This window comes from Ochotona princeps, chromosome 30 (genome assembly GCF_030435755.1).
Source record: "Ochotona princeps isolate mOchPri1 chromosome 30, mOchPri1.hap1, whole genome shotgun sequence".
NCBI classification, from domain to species: Eukaryota; Metazoa; Chordata; class Mammalia; order Lagomorpha; family Ochotonidae; genus Ochotona; species Ochotona princeps.
Genome location: NC_080861.1, coordinates 16,277,898 through 16,295,327, shown reverse-complemented (window position 1 = coordinate 16,295,327; position 17,430 = coordinate 16,277,898). Strand labels below are relative to the sequence as shown.

The following is a 17,430-nucleotide window of genomic DNA, read 5'->3' as shown; positions in this document are numbered from 1 at the left end:
ACGGGCAGTGGTTCATATCCCAGCTGCTCCACTTCCCATCCAGCTCCCTGCTTGTGGCCTGGGAAAGCAGTCGAGGATGGCCCAAAGCCTTGGGCCTCTGCACCCACATGGGAGACCTGGAAGGAACTCCTGGCTCCTGGCTTCAGATCAGCTCAGCTCTGGCCATTGTGGCCACTTGGGGAATGAACCAGTGGATGGAAGACCTCTCTGTCCTCTCTGTAAATCTGCCTTTACAATACAAATAATAATTTTTTTCCCCCTGCTGCTGTCTGCCTACCAGTCATTCGGGTGCTCAGGGGCCAAAGCACTAAGTGCAGATGTGGCCCCTCTCTGCCACCTGCTGACACAGGTGGGGCACAGCAGCCACACCCACAACACCTTAAGGACAGCAAAATAAACCTTAAAAACAAACCACAAAAAACCCAAAGGGAGTCATGGAGAAGCGCGCAAGGGTGAAAGAGAAAGAGAGATATATAGATATAAGTGAACTCCATAAATGCTCATGCGAGCCAGGGCTCTGCTACCCAAATCATCCATCTGGGACTCTTATGTGGGTGGTAGGGACCCACTGCTGCCTCCTAGAGGGCACATTTGTAGAAACAGGATCAGAAGCAGAGGTGGGACTCAATTTCAGGCATTCCAATAAAGGATGTGGGCATCAAGGAGTTTAACCCATCTCCACTGGCAGACAATTTTCTTACTGTTTCTTTATAAAAAAACACAAAAAAAGTTTATTTCTTTGATATGCAAGACTGACAGAGTCAGCGATCTAGAGAAATCTGCATCCCAAATGCCCACATCATCAAGGGATGATCCAGCCAAAGCCAGGAGCCAAGAGGTACACCCTGGTCTCCCACAAGAGTGGCAGGAACCTAAGCTCTTGAGCCAGTACCTGCTGCCCACCCAGGCACCTGGGCAGGAAGTGGAGGCAGAAGTGCACTAACCAGGACTTGAACAGGAATTCTGATGTGGGACGCAGGCTTTGCCAGCAGCTGGTTTACCTGCCACAACATCAGTCACTCAGATGCCTTCTCTGGACAAGCTGGACAATCGGGCCTTGGATCGATTAGGGGTTTCTTGGGGCATGGGCAATTTCAGCAAGCAGGGATGCAATAAACCCAACTCACAGTGTATCAGTCAATGTTACCATCAATCCACAGAGAACCATCTGCTCAGGGAAACAGCAGTAAGATGCAGTTACAAAGAACCTGCTACTATAAACCAGCCTATGCATTCTCCCACACAGTAACGTCAAATAATCACACTCTTGTCTTTGAGAGATACTTACTTATATACAGTGTTCTGTACAGACTGTGAAGCCAGAACTATTTTACGATGATAGCCTTGACCAACGATGGACTGAACAATTCCCTTTTTGCTTGGAAGCCCTTTAGTTTCTTGTTCAGAAGTCTAGAAAATACAAACCATTTCCAAGAAAATTAAGGTGATTGTGACATGTGGCATGAAAAAATGATCAAATGCCTTTTGTAATTACTTTAAGACGGTTCTTACGATTCATTTGTGTGTGTGTGTGTGTGTGTGTGGACAATCAAGGATGTGTATTTGGTATAAGTGGATCAGAGGAAAGGCAAACACTTTAAGAATTTGTAATTTTGTGTCTTACAATTCTGTTACTATGAGATCTGAGGTAATTTTAAGGAAAAACGTCAATGCAAGAACGACCCAGGTATATTTACAGGACTGAACACTTCGTTTAGCAGGCTCAATGTTACAGGTCCTCCGACCAGAGCAAGAAAAATGAGAGCCAAAAACACAAGCTAAAGAAAAGCAGTTCAGCAAACATCTCTTACTTCTTAGATGAAAATACTAATTGTTGACACACTATAAGCTATATACTAAAATTGGCATCAGCGTAATTCTTGTCTTTAAGAAAATTAACACCTACGCAGATAAACGTTCAGGCAATCCTACTAGATTATCTCTAGGAGCCTGAGGGTGCCAACGTCATTCCTCTTCTCCCTTCACTCCAGCTCTCCAGCTGCAGATGGAATAGCACCTGTTAACTTAAAAAGACACTCAAACCCTCACGTTGGGAACAAACTGAGTGTAGCACCTGAAGAAATAAAACACTGTCTTGGATAAGTACTTCTCTCTAAACACATGAAAAACAAACCAAGATTTCCTACTCAAATTGGTGGCCATTTGGGATCCTGGTGGTGTAGACTGAGTCTTAATCTACTGTGTCATGGTGCCAGGCCCCAAACACAAATATTTTATACTATCACTTATTATTATTATTTTTTTTTTTTTAAAGATTTATTCATTTTATTACAGCTAGATATACACAGAGGAGGAGAGACAGAGAGGAAGATCTTCCGTCCGATGATTCACTCCCCAAGTGAGCCGCAACGGGCCGATGCGCGCCGATCCGTTGCCGGGAACCTGGAACCTCTTCCGGGTCTCCCACGCGGGTGCAGTGTCCCAAAGCATTGGGTCGTCCTCAACTGCTTTCCCAGGCCACAAGCAGGGAGCTGGATGGGAAGTGGAGCTGCCGGGATTAGAACCGGCGCCCATATGGGATCCCGGGGCTTTCAAGGCGAGGACTTTAGCCGCTAGACCACGCCGCCGGGCCCACTATCACTTATTATTGCTTAATATAACTTTACCATAGTTGTACTTCCATATAGGATTTAAACAAATCAAAGATTCATTTTGTGTATTAAATTGCTAAAAAAAAAAATACAAATGTATAAATTGCAATGAAACCACAATTCCCGGCACTGATGCAGAGGAGGTGGCCAAGCAGTATTAAAGAAGCATAAGGCACAGTGACCATCTGAAGCACAGCTGGTAGAATCTGCATTTCCACTCGGCTTGCAGTGATCAGCTCACCAGGATCAGCCATGTCCCGTTCCCTGATGTGTAGGACACGCACACTGACTTACGGAGCAGGAGCTGGAGACGCAACACAGGAAACCAAACCGGTCCCGGATGGGGCCAAACCAGACACCATCAATCACCCACAGCCAGGAAGTGTGCCCGATCTGTTCTGATGTGAACAGGATCACACACAATTAAAATATAGGACCTGTTTTGTTTAGCAGATCTGTCCTTTACACACAGTTCTGCCAACAAACATCTCAAAAACTGAATTTATTTTTGAGGGCAACTGCTTTGTTCAGCATCTTTTTTGCCATGACCAAATAAAGCACATTTTATAAAATTCTTTTAAAATTTTGTTTGTATTGCAAAGTGAGCTATATATAGAAAGGCGGAGAGACAGAGATCTTCCGTCGAATAATTCATTCCCCAAGTGGCTGCAATGGCCGGTGCTGCACTGATCCGAAGCCAGGAGCCAGGAGCTTCATCCTGGTCTCCCACGTGGGTGCAGGGTCACAAGGCTTTGGGCCGTCCTTCACTGCTTTCCCAGGCCACCAGCAGGAGCTGGATGGGAAGCAGGGCTGCTAGGATTTGAACTGGCACCCACATGGGATCCTGGTACTTTTAAGGCGAGGACTTTGGCCACTAGGCCACCATGCTGGGCCCATTTTATAGAATTTTATTTGGAATTTATAATTTTTCCTATTGGGATTTTGTTAAATCTGACAGTGTTTGGAGGCTTTATTGAGCTTTATTGAGATAAAGCTCAAACACAAGCTTTACTGCGATAAAGCTCACACACAGATAACTATTTAAGCTTACTTCCCATAGGGTATGTATATTCTGTTACCCACCAAGGTATAGAAACCAAAATTTATCTTTCCCATTTTTAAAATGGGCCCGGCATGGTGACCTAGTGGCTAAAGTCCTCACCTTGCACTGGGATCCCATGTGGGCACAGGTTTGTGTCCCAATCGCCCCGCTTCCCATTCAGCAACCTGTTTGTGGCCAGGGAAAGTAGCCCAGGATGGCCCAAAGCCTTGGGATCCTGCGCCCATGTGGGAGACCTGGAAGAGGCTCCTGGACTGGCACCGGCTGTTACGGCTGCTTGGGGAGTGAATCCATGGGTATAGATCTTCCTCTCTGCATATAAGACTTCTCAGTAAAAATAAATAAATCTTAAAATTTTTTTGAAATATAAAATCTCTTAGAGAAAAATAGAGGGCTATGTTTTAAACACAATGGAATCTATAATAGTTCTAAAAGTACTATTTCTACAAATACGTAACTTAAAAAACTGAGGAAGGCATTTGGTGCCACACTGGCATCCAAGATCACAAGGGCTTGATACCAGATTCCTACTGATTCAGACCCCGGAGGATCTGTCGGCAGCTCAGGTAAGGTGGGAGACCTGGACTGACTCCTCAGCTCGTTGGTCCAACCCGGTCCAGTCCTGGGCATTGTGGGCATTTGAGCAGTGAACCAATCAGCAGGAAATGTGTGCCTGGCTATCTCTGTGTTTCAAATTAAATAGGTACATCAGAATTTTAAAATGAAATATCCAGTTTTCCTATACTTCTCTAGTCCCAGGAGGAATTAAGTCCCTGGTTTCCTGGAACTTTGTAAAGATCCCAACACTTAAACTCACGGATTGACTGCAGAGTTAAAGCAACCTCTGGAGGTCCCTGTACTTTTAACAAGTATGAATGGGCCTTAGAATTACTTATCAAGTGATTTAAGAATTACCCAAATAAGAAACTCGACTTTCAGAAAACAAAGTACAGTGAAATAAATCATTACAACCTTCCAAAGATGCCCCATCTCTTCTGCAATGGTATACTCAAAGCATACAAGACTTCACTTCCACAGGTCAAACTGCCAGGCCAACGCACTTCTTTAACCCCCTCAGCAGCTGCGCTAAGGCTCAGCAACTGCGGCTTGGCAGGAGAGACTCACCATCTCCCACCCCAGGATGGTGTCCCTTCCTAATCTTCACACACCCAACAACACAGCAGGAGAGGACAGGAAATGGGGTGATCCAACCTGTCTTCTCCCTACCTCCCACCTGCACATTCAAAACGCTGCCAATCACTACCGTTTGGAGCTAATCAAGGTACAGACATTCATGTTGGCTGGTCCAGCCTCCGTCCACAAGGGACAAGTGGCAGGAGAGAGAAACCACAGACCCTGGTATGAGTCACCACAACAAAATGAAAACTCTAGGTAGCACATGTAATGCGGTTTTAGTGCATTCTTCTCCACACTGTCACTGACACTATGATCATCGCCTGGTTCACACACAGCATCCTCCAGCATCCTTCTGTCCCCTGAGACCCAGCCCCCAACCCAGCAGCTGACATCAAAGGCTGCCTAGCAACCACCTTATCGCAGCGGCAACTCTTTCCATGGTGGCACACAGACCAAGAGCCACAGATACCTTGCCACACTCACTGAGAATCAAAATGTGAACAAACGGCTTTGTGAACCCAGCTTTTCCCCCTCAATTGTTCAAGAACAGAACATGTGTCAGTTCACTGACGCTTCGAAGGGGAAGGAGGCTTTACATGTGTTCTATACTCTACGTATATACCGTACGATCGCGTGCCGTTCTGTTTCTGTGGAACAAGAGTGGGGGAAGACACGGCTGAGCAGCACTCACCCCCTTATTGGCAGCAATGCAGCACTCGGCCAGCCGCAGCCACAGGCGAGGGTTGGCGTGGTAGACCTGCACGGCTTCGATCAGACACTCAAAGGCAGCCAGGGGCCTCCCGACGTGCAGCAGCTGAATTCCGCAGTTATACAGCAGCTCATACCTCTTGGTGGTGAGCAACGTACACATAGGCCTTCCCGAGAATTTTTTGCCTAGTGACAAAAATGACAGGACAATGTTATCATCAGGTATACACCGCCAGCTGCGCAGAATATGAACACCACCACGGAATCAACTCCCTTCCAGGTAACAGCAGCCCTCATTAAGGGTGATCTCCACCTCAGCCCCCTAATCCCCCCACAGTCATCCCTGGTGGTGCTGCCAGGGACAGAGATGTCCGTTCCCACTTGCCAGGCCTTGTCGCAACAACACTCTGGGAAGGCAGGGATAAGAGGTGACAGGACTCACTTCCTCATTGGAATGTGACATCCACAGCGTATCCCGCTCTACTGTCACCTCAGTTAGCCATTTTATGGTCATGTGCTATCAATTATCACATGTGTTCATAACAAGACCATTCATGATTTACAACACCTATTCCATGAATTTAACAGCTTTTCACTGTTTTTAAAAACATTTATGCTTATTTGAAAGGCAGATTTTAGAGACAGAAGGTATTCCAATCTGCTGGTTCACTCTCTAGATGGCAGCAATGGCCAGAGCTGCGCTAATCCACGGCTGGGAGCCAGGAGCTGCTTCTGACTCTCCTATGTAGGTGCAAGGTCCCGTCCTCTACTGCTTTCCCAGGCCATTAGCAGAGAGTTGGATGGGAAATGGAGCAGCCAGGATACAAACCAGTGTCCATATGGGACGCTGATGCCATAGGGCAGAGGAGTAGCCTGCTGCACTACAGCACCAACCCTGCATTTTACTATTTTAAAAAGGTGATTGAGGGCCGGAGTGGTAACCTAGCGGCTAAAGTTGTCGCCTTGCATGCGCCGGGATCCCATATGGGTGCACAGTGGGAGGGACCCTTCCTTGTGAGAGACCTGGATGGAGTTCCAGGCTCCTGGTTTCAGAATGGCCAAGCTCTGGGTGTCGCAGACATTTGGAGAGTCAACCAGCAAATGGAAGAGTTCTGTGTATCCTCCAAGTAAACAGAAACTAGGATACTTAGCATAGATTAATCAAACATTCTGTCTTGTATTACCTTTACTGAATCCTGACTTTCAAATTCATGAAAAAAGAATATAAGTAATTTTTATACAGTTCAAAAGCACTCCAAAATTGTTGCTACTCAAACAAACACCACCCATTAAAAGTCCCCAGAGACAGACGTGGCGGGCAGTATCACTGCTAAACTATGTAAGGCCACACACACACGTTCTGCCCAGACGCTCCTTAAATTAGGCTTTGCACAGTGCTGTGGCACAGCACATTAGGCTGCAGCCTGTGACGTGGCAGCGGCTAGGAGTGCCCGTTTGAGCCTCAGCTACCCCATTTCCCATCTAGTTCTCTGCTAAGGTTCCTGGGAAAGCAGCGGAAGATGGCCCAGTGCTTAGGTTCCAGCCACCTGGGAGGGATGCTGGATGAAGATCCTTCTTCCGGCTGCTGTGGCTGCTCAGGCAGTGAGGCAGCAGACAGATCCGCACTTGGCCCACGGCCCCCACCCCAACCCCACCGCTTCTCTGCAACTCTGACTTCCAAAACACACAAATCCTGAAAAACAGATAAATACGTAAATAAACCATGCTTTTCCCAAGTAGCAAACACAGCCTCGGCCAGTGTGGGACTTACCTGGGTCAGTGCTCCCTGCGCTGAGCTGGGCACAGACATTGTCATTCTCCTGTAGCGCCTTTTTAAAGTAGAAAATGCCCAAATTGTGCTTGCTCATAGCAAAGTGGATGCAACCAAGATTATTCCAGAACATGCACCTCAAGCATTCACCTGCAAAAAAACAAGAACAAAACACACCAATCAATTTCGCAGAAAACTTTCAGGGTCTGATGTTTCTCACGAAGGAATCTGGTTTATCCAGGACGAGGGAATGCTGCTTGTAATTCCACTCAGTCCTTTCTGAAGTTCACAGCCACCTGAAACAGAGCGAAGTCTGAAAATACTGCATACTCCTAAAACCATTACTATTTTCTTTAAAAAAAAAAAAAAAAAAAGATTTATTCATTTTTATTGGAAAGGGCAAAGAGCGAGGAGGAGACGGATATCCTGACAGCTGGCTCCCGCCGACATGGCGAGGACACGGCGAGGACACGGCGCCAGCCCCAAGAACTCAGAGCCTCTCATTCTTGTCTGATTTAAGTTTAGTAACTCTACCAAGTGACATAAACCTACAAAAGGCAAGTTGTGGCATTGTTTCCATACAGTGAAACATTGTGTAGAAACTGGAAATAATGAATAAATAGAATTGAAACCAATCTACATACATAATTTTTTAATTACATTTTTTCCTTTTTAAAATGATTTTATTTTTATTACAAAGTCAGATATACACAGAGGAGGAGAGACAGAGAGGAAGATCTTCTGTCTACTGGTTCACTCCCCAAGTGGCTGCAATGGCTGGAGCTGAGCCAATCTGAAGCCAGGAGCCAGGAGCCTCTTCCAGATCTCCCACGTGGGTGCAGGGTCCCAAGGCTTTGGGCCGTCCTCGACTGCTTTCCCAGGCCACAAGCAGGGAGCTAAACGGGAAGTGGAGCTGCCGACATTAGAATCGGCGCCCATATGGGATCCCGGGGCCTTCAAGGCAAGGACTTTAGCTGCTAGGCCACACCGCCGGGCCCCACTCAGCTCATCTTATCTTGAATTCCCAATGCATCTGCTGGGAGCTGGGTTGGAAGTACAGCAGCCAGGACTCAAACTGGTACCCACATGGGATGCTGTTTCCACATGGTAGCTTAACCTACTGCATCACAATGCCAATCTCAACACATTTCCACTAGCTTACCCTCATTTCTTTGTGTGTGTGTGTATGTTTTTCCTTTTTCTTTTTTTTTTCTGGGGAAGTTTTGCTGGCTCATTTGGTAATGCTTACAACTGAGGCTGTGTAAGGTTGAAGCCAGCGGTCTCCACCTCCAATCTGAACTTCCACATGGGTGGCAGCTACCTAACTACCTACCTACCTACCTACCTACCTACCTACCTACCTGCGTTAACATTTGCTGCCTCCCAGGGCGTGCAAGAAGCCGAGAACAGGACCAGACCCAGGCACTCCAACAGGGGATGTGGGCAAACCAAGTGGCATTGAAGCACTGTGACATACGCCTGCCTCATACTTACTTTTTAAGTAACTTACTTTCCTTTCTCTCTCCTCATAAAATAGCAATGATACAAACCTAAATGTCAGCCAAACTTTATCTTTCATTGTAACATTAATATCAAGCAATTCACGAAGGCTTTGAGACAATAAGTAAAAATAATTGTCTTCCTAGTCATACAGAAATATTTTAGACCTCAATGGAGGGTCAGGCTCCTGGCTACTGCCTGACCCAGCCCTGGCTACCGCATCAGTAGATCTCTATCTGTTTCTCTGTTTCTCCCTCTATTATGTTGTCCATCAAATAAATCTTCAAAAGATATATTTTAAATATAGGTAATGTCTAAATAATCTTATTATTTACTACTTTTATAGGAGAAAGGCAAAGTGTAAAAACATTGTCTCACCTCCTTAAACGCTTTCACTTTATAGCAAAACCCCAGGAACTTATCCCCTGGATAAAATTTCTAAGCTACTATTAAAAAAAACCTTGAGGTACTAGTGCTGTGGAATAACTAGTTAAGCAATCACCTGCAGTGCCAGCATCCCCCTTGGCCGCCTGTTAGAGCCCTGGCTGCTCCACTTCCAATCCAGCTCCCTGGTCACGTGCCTTGCAAAGCAGCAGAACGTGGCTCCAGTGCTTCGCCTCCTGCACCCACGGGCAGATCCAGAAGCAGCCTGTGGTACCTGGCTCTGGTCCTGCCCAGCTCTGGCTGCTGCAGTTAGGAAGTGAGCCGGCAGACGGAAATCAATCCATCACTCTTCCTGTAAATCCTGCTTTTCAAATAAACACACAAATCTACCCAGGTTCCAGCTCTGGCCTCTAGCCCCAAGTCACAAGAGCAAGCTTTTATCTTGCTTTTCATCTACCTCACTTTTTCTCTCAAATAATCAAATAAAACTTATAAAGGGGGAAAAATTGTTGAGAGAAGTAACAATGCTGTCTCTCAAGTGCAAAGAGGTCATACCGTAAAATACAAAGAATTCTTTCTAGAGAAGAAATACTGAAAATATTTTCACATCAAACTAAGCATAAGTTGGGGATGGCACGGTAGCCTAGTGGCTAAAGTCCTTGCCTTGATTGTGCTAGTTCTAATTCTGATAGCCCAACTTCCCATCCAGCTCCCTGCTTGTGGTCTGGGAAAGCAGTGGAAGGCAACCCAAAGCCTTGGGACCCTGCACTTGTTTGGGAGACCAGGAAGAAGCTCCTGGCTCCTGGCTTCAGATCGGCTCAGCTCCAGCCATTGCAGCCGCTTTGGGAGTGAACCATCTGAAGGAAGCTCTTCCTCTCTGTCTCTCCTCCTTTCTGTATATCTCACCTTCCAATAAAAATAAATAAATCTTAAAAAAAAAAAACCAACAAACCCAAAGCATAAGGCATTGAAGAGCGATCCAGCAAAACGCAAACAAACAAAACCCAAAGATCAAGGTATCTCCTAGTTAGAAGAAAAACAACACTGACGTTTCAGGAATTTTTTACCTGTTTTCATGAATCCTGGGTGCTCAGCAATGTTAGAGCTATTCAGAAGCTTCACAGCTTTTCGGTAATTGCCCCTTAAGTACTCAAAATTGCTTTTAAGAAACAGAGAGGGTGCCGACTGCAAAGAAAACAGAAATTAGTTACTATTTGCTTTTAGATGCAAGATTGAAATTATACTGCTACACTGGAATGTGTCCAGGAGGGTAAATATTTCAGCTAAGTCGTGGTCACAAATACTATCGTCTCCAAATTCTCCGTGAGCTCACAATCTAAAAATGAAAACTATTAGAGAGCAGGTCTTCGAAAGAATTACTTAGGGTGTACCCCCTCCAACTCCAGAAAAAAATTTTAAGAAGGAGCAACTGACATGCCCAAGAACACAGCTGCAGAGCACAGACGCCTTCACATGTTACACCAACTGGAAGCCAATTTGCAAGCACAAGCCAGTTTTTTCATCAGCATGGCTGCGAGACTCTAGTGAGCTGCCTTACATCTTAGGATATAGACGCAACTTTCATTAGAACCCTAGTGACCAAACACTTCCAATTAGGAAATCAGAGTCATTCCATGAATGGGAGCACTTCCCAACAGAACGCCTCATCTGTGGCTGCCAATCTGTTCAGCAGGGCTAAGACTCCTCGCAGGAGTTAAGCCTTTCCCATTGTCTTTCCTCTATGACTCTGGTCTCCCTGAAGGCAAGAATTGTCTTACATCTCAAAAAAGGTGTAGAAATGGCTGGTTTACTACTCTCTTTCAGCTTTATGTCTAAGCTAAAACCGTTATTCTCAAAAAAAAAAAAAAAAAAAAAAAAAAAAGCGGGGGGGGCGGGAATCTGGCACAATAGCTTTGCCTGGCATCCACCGGGATTCCATATGGGCGCTGGTTCATATCCTGGCTGCTCCACGTCCCTTAGCTCCCTGCCTGTGCCCTGGGGAAGCAGTCAAGCATGGCCAAAAGCCTTGGGAACCTGCACTGCGTGGGAGACCAGGAAGAAGCACCTGGATCCTGGGTTTGGATCTGCTCAGCTCCTGCTGCTGCAACCACTTGGGGAGTCAATCAGTGGATGGAAGATCTTCCTCTCTGTCTCTCCTCTCTATATATCTGACTTTCCAATAAAGAAATAAAAATAAATATTTTTTTAAAAAAACACTGCAGTCAGAGCCAGTGGCTCATCTGAATCCTGCCTCACATTTCCAGCTATTTTTCCTCATGACTTTATACTCTTAGAAATTACCTAGTCCTAAAAGCATCAAGACTGCTCATGATGGGCCCGGCAGCATGGCCTAGCGGCTAAAGTCCTCACCTTGAACGCACCGGGATCCCATATGGGCGCCGGTTCTAATGTCGGAAGCTCCACTTCCCATCCAGCTCCCTGCTTGTGGCCTGGGAAACCAGTCGAGGACGGCCCAAGGATTTGGGACCCTGTACCCGTGTGGGAGACCTGGAAGAAGTTCCTGGCTCCCGGCTTCGGATCGGTGCGCACTGGCCCATTGCGGCTCACTTGGGGAGTGAATCATCGGATGGAAGATCTTCCTCTCTGTCTCTCCTCTTTGTATATCTGACTTTGTAATAAAATAAATAAATCTTTAAAAAAAAAAAAAGACTGCTCATGATCCAGTTTCTTCCCCATATCATCTTCAAAATTATTTATCAATGGAAGGTGAAACTGGAGTGAGTGGAAAGAAGGAGTATTTATATCTCAAATATTTTAGTATTCTTCAAATCAAAGCTATTGTCAAGCAAAAAAATCAGCTTGTGACTATAATTTGACTATTGAACTTTAAATGTTTTTGAGTACAATGTTGAAAAACTCTAAAGTAACCTACATATTTAATAATAGAAAAATATTTTAACCGAATTAGAATAAAACATCACAGAATACTTAGCAGCTAAAAGAATTTCATAGGCTACATTTAGAGGAGACAGGCCTCCTAAGCAAAAACAAACAAATAAATAAAATGTTCTGCGAGGGAGCAGGTGTTTTTTCTAGCAGGAGAACTCCTTACAGGAGCGCCTGGATCTGAGTCCCAGCTCTGGTTCCAGACGCCAGCGTGCTGCCAATGAAGACGGGGGAAGCGGCCACGATGGCGGACCCACTTAGGGTTGTGCTGGGCACCTGGAGCGGAACGTGCAGCTGGGAGCTGCCTCTCTCTGCCTCTCAGAGAGACAACAACTGTGAACTACAGGCACAGTTGACAACTACACACACAGCAGGAGCACGACTTTCTTTTTCTGTTAGTATAAATAGTAGAAAAAAATCATTTAAAACTGACAAACTTTCACAGGCTAAGAGCAGCAAACTGAAAAACCAAAGCCCAGGAGAAACTTACATTTCCAGCCGTGTTCATGACCGACTTGATTTCCCTCTTGCAGGCTTTCAAGGACTTCATCTGGATGTAAGCTCTTACTTTGTACTGTCAAAGGGAAAGCTGGGTACATAAGAACTGCACCAGATTTATGTAGGTTTCAAGTTTTATTTTCTAGTTAATGAAACAAACCCAGGCTATTTACAACATAATCATACCAGCTGACCACAAACGCAGGTCTTAAATTATCATACTCTATTTTTTAAAATTTTTTTTATTAAATTTATTCATTAATTACATTGTGTTGTAATTACATAGAATCTGGGATTCTACCCCCTCCCCCCATCATACTCTATTTTGATTATAGTATTGGAATATATAGTACAAAAAAACCTTGGGCTATATTCTACCAAAAATAGGTAGCATGAAATGTGTATTTAGGTTCCAAAGAGTCTATCAACCCTTCTCGGTACATGGTTAATCAAGCATGAGTTAGAAAATTCCACAGACAAGACACTTTGCCATTTATTATATTCCCAGGCCATTTCTCTCAACCTGCTATGGAATGACTTAAAAAAATAAATTGCATTACAATATCTTAAACAGACTATATAGAATAAGTATGCTCCTAAACAATAATACTTCAAAGTCAAATAAATATGCATGCTTTGAGTTATTTACTGCTTTTAGTAATTTATTACTTCATTATTCATGAATATATATGGCTTCCCTTCAAAATGGACATTACCTGATGTATCTTTGACTTCGCAGCTTCTATCAGAGCGCCGCTCTCAGCTTTATGGTTTGATCCGTCTTTGTTGCTATTATTACCTGTCTAAAAGGAGGTAAAACAACTTTAGTCAAAAGTGAGTACTTTCTGCCATAATTAGCTCCAAGGGAGCTAATCTCTGTCACCTCGAGCGCAAGTCAGAGCATACCACTTGAGGTCTGTCCACAGAGGCTCAGGTTCAGCTGTCTGGGGTGAGGGATGTGCAGGCACTTAGCAGAAGTGGACCCGGAGCATGCAGACACACTCGTTTGAACCAACACGACTACTACTCGGTTATCTTTCTAAAATCCAGAACAGATCTCATTACTACCTTCTGTGCTTAAATTCTGCCAAAAATCAAATCCTGAAAGGCAGCGTTGGAGAGAAAGAGGGCAGTCTCTCATTCCCTGGCTTACTCCCCAAAAGGTCGTAACCTCCAGGCTCGGGCCAGGCTCAAGGCAGGAGCCCGAATTCCATCACAGTCTCCCACATGGGTGACAGGCGTCCAACCATTCGGCTCATCTTCTGTACTTCCCAGGCAGATCAGCAGGAAGCTGGATCGCAAGTGGAACAGCTGGGACTTGAACTGCTTCTCCTATGAGATGCCGGCATTACAAGCGGCAGTTTGCAGTATCTTAAAGTTGGGCCTCTTTCTTTTATAACATTTATTTAATTTTTTTTTTCTTTGAAAGGCAGAGTTGCAGTTCCTAACCTAACAGGTACAACAGCTGGAGCTAAGCCGATCTGAAACCAGGCGTCTGAAGCTTCCTCCAGGTCGCTCATGTGGATGCAGGGGCCCAAGCACTTGAGTTCTCCTCTGCTGCTTCCCCAGGTCATTAGAATGGGAGCTGGATCAGAAGGGGAGCAGCTAGCACACAAACTGGTATCTTATGGAATGCCAGAGCCAGAGGAGGAAGCTTAGCCTATTATGTCATGGCACTAATTTCCTACTCTTAATTTCCTAGTTAAGTATTCAAAGATCTTCAAGCTATGAGCCACCCACACATTGCCAACACCAGGTCATGCTGTTGGCAACTACAGTGCTCAAGTTCTGCACATGTGACCACAATGTTCATGTGGGATGCTACTGCTGCAGGTGGAGGCTTACCCGGGTAGGCCACAGAACACATACTACCTGATGCTGCTTCCATGAAATGCCCAGAATGGGCAATCCCCCAAGACTAAATACAGACTAGCAGGGGTGGCCATTCAGTGTAGCCATTAGGATGCTACTGGGACCACTGCATCCCAAACTGGAGAGGCTGCTCTGGCTCCCAGCTCTACTTCCCAATCTTGCTTCCTGCTGCTGTTGCAATCTGAGAGGCAACAGTCATGGCTTGTAGGGAAGACTATCACCCATGCGAGAGACTCGGATGAGAGTCTAGGCTACAGGTTTCGGTCTGGCCCGTCGCTAGCTGTTGTGGACAATTAGGAAGTGAATCAGTGAATGGAGGACCTCTTTCCATCTTTGGGTCTCTCTGCTTTTCAAAGAAAATGACAAAAAAAAAAAAAAAAAAAAAAGCAAGTGTATTGGTTTAACGTGTTAAATAAAGTTAAAAAAAAAAAAGTAGGTTAGTGGGGAGTGACTACTACTAAAACACTGGGGTTTCCTTGGGTATGAGGAATGTTCTGCAATTCATTCATGGCGATGATTAGAAGCTCTGTGATGGTACCAAAAGAACACTGGACAGTTTGAAACAAGGAAGCTTATGAAATTTGAATGATATCCCAATGAAGCTTTTAAAATACTACTCTGCGATAACCACAAGTATCAATCACATTGTTCACTCTGACCTCCTGGGGGCACTCACCTCATTCTTCCCATTTTTATTGTTGCTGCCCTGGGAAATCATTTTTTCCAGCACCGCAAGAAGATGCAAAGCTTTCTCAGCTTGGTAGGTTAATATGTACAGGTCTACAAGCAAAAAACAGACGGCCTGGGCGAATTTTTCTTCTGCGAGAAAAAAGCAAGACAAAAGTCACACTTCAAAGGAGGCAGCTGTCCCCGTGCACACCCACGTGAAGAACAGAGCTGGGAAGAGCGCAGCTCAGTCTCCACTCAGACGCGCCCACGGCACCTGGAGCCACGCAGGGAGCCGCAGGCTTCGCTCTGGCTGCCCAGTCCAGTGATGCGACTGGATCGCTTTTTGGCAACGTATTTACTACGTGGCAGCATGTGTAATGAAGGGTATTACATCAGGTGGCAGCGGATCTGCATCCCAGCACTTACTCTGCTGCTTACTGGATGTATGGTGTTTGGAAAGCATTTGCCATATGAGACCTCAGTTGGCTGACCTGTACAATCAGGAGCCCACCTGAGCTGTCTAAAGGTAGGGGGTGGACCAGAGGCCCTCTCAAGGATCCCTCTAACTGCACAAAGGCTCATGATGCTAGGAAACAGACTGCCACAAAGACAGAAAAGCAAGCACTCTGATGACAGGCACAGGAGTCATAAGGTGCTGCCCGGAGAGTATCAGAAAATTGAGGCTGCCAAGAAGGAAATGCAGACATGAGGCCTTCCGAGGCAGAAAAGCCCAAAGAGGAGAAACGCAACCTGGTGAAGGACCTTCCTAAAGGGCAGCTGCTGTCATCCAGCACAGGACACTTTCCAAGTCACTGTTTCTCTCCCAAACAGTGCCGCTGGCCCCGGGTTCTTCTGCATATGCCATTCCTCAGGGACTGGTCACCTGCCCTCACTGACAACCACAGTCCGTGCCCTCATCTTCCTCTGCCCTCACTCTGCTTACCACTCCCATTTGAGACTAATACAGAGTAACCTAGTTAAAATAACCAAAAGCTAACCAAGTTCTATACTGTCTACTCCAGAGTACTCATGTAAAAACACAGCAAGCCACTGCGTGCCCCCCTAACATGGCAAACATTCCATCCTTAAGGTGGAGAGGAGGAAAGCCGGTGCACAAGGCGCTGTTCCAACCTCAAAAGCAAACAAAATGCAGCCAAGTTAGAATGTCTTTACCACTTTCCAGCTGTGTTTCTGACAGACGCCTTCAAAACCTGGGAAGAGATGCTGAAAGAAATCCTGGATTTATCTGAAGGTCAAAAAAAATTTTTTATCTTTCTAACCACTAGGAGAAAACTTCAGAAAAAATGACTGATCTGCACTGCTAGGTGAAGATCAGGAAAGCCCCCCGGAGCCGGGAGGAAGCTTCCGGCCCGACAGAGGACCTACCGAAAGGTTCTATGAACTGGTAAAGCTTCTCGCCCACGGAGATGGCTTCTGTGTACTGCCGCAGGTGGTACAGAATGACAGCCTGGTTATAGTACAGCACACTGTTCTCCACGTCATCCAAGCCATCCATCTCTTCCACAGCAGAGTGCACCTGTAAAACGACCAACAGAGACTGTTCTAACATCAGAAGGGAAGAAGGAGCACAAATGAGGCGACCCACACCCAACAGCAGCCCACGGCCAACGCTGCCTCCTCTGCTCGACCCCACAGCTTCCACGGGACCGCTGGATTTGTTACTCTCACCTTCCGTTTTTTTTTTAAGATTTATTTATTTTTATTACAAAGTCAGATACACAGAGAGGAGGAGGAGAGAGAGAGAGGAAGATCTTCCATCCATCCGATGATTCACTCCCCAAGCTGCCACAACGGTTGGAGCTGAGCTGATCCAAAGCCAGGAGCCAGGAGCTTCTTCCGGGTCTCCCAAGCTGGTGTAGGGTTCCAAGGCTTTGGGCTGTCCTCAAGTGCTTTACCCAGGCCACAAGCAAGGAGCCAGATGGGAAGTGGGGCTGCCGGGATTAGAACTGGCACCCATATGGGATCCTGGCATGTTAAAGGCAAAGACTTTAGCCACCAGGTCCTGTCTGTTTATCTGGCTTTCCAATAAAAATAAAATAAATCTTAAAAAAAAAAAAAAGAGTTTGGGTGGTACCTACTAAATGCCCTGCACAGGACAAGGCCATGCTCTTCCTTGTCACTGTAATGACAGCTTCCACATCTCGGCTTCCCAGCAGGACTCCAGCAAAATGCTATGGGGGAGTGGGCAGAATTCAAAATGGCCTTTTCCATAAACGCATGATGTGATATTACACAGCCAGATTCCATTTTGTAAAAGCTCTAGTAAAATTTAAACATTAACAGTAGCTAAC

General features: G+C 45.7%; 1 protein-coding gene and 1 non-coding gene across 8 annotated transcripts in view; both read right to left on the bottom strand.

Annotated features, from left to right (window-relative positions):
- Positions 1–17,430, bottom strand: part of CNOT10 (CCR4-NOT transcription complex subunit 10) — a 54,230-nt gene that overhangs the window by 24,991 nt on the left and 11,809 nt on the right. For all 7 annotated transcript variants that reach the window (XM_058657083.1, XM_058657082.1, XM_058657081.1 and 4 more), the window contains exons 4-11: positions 16,505–16,655; positions 15,126–15,268; positions 13,294–13,380; positions 12,570–12,653; positions 10,240–10,357; positions 7,289–7,438; positions 5,501–5,703; positions 1,289–1,410 (exon numbers count right to left, since the gene is read on the bottom strand). In XM_058657083.1, coding sequence (XP_058513066.1) covers positions 1,289–1,410; positions 5,501–5,703; positions 7,289–7,438; positions 10,240–10,357; positions 12,570–12,653; positions 13,294–13,380; positions 15,126–15,268; positions 16,505–16,655 — 1,058 coding nt within the window. The remainder of the gene's footprint in view (positions 1–1,288; positions 1,411–5,500; positions 5,704–7,288; positions 7,439–10,239; positions 10,358–12,569; positions 12,654–13,293; positions 13,381–15,125; positions 15,269–16,504; positions 16,656–17,430) is intronic.
- Positions 265–390, bottom strand: LOC118760429 (small nucleolar RNA SNORA17). Its single transcript, XR_004996783.1, has one exon. It is a non-coding gene; the product is annotated as a small nucleolar RNA SNORA17 (small nucleolar RNA).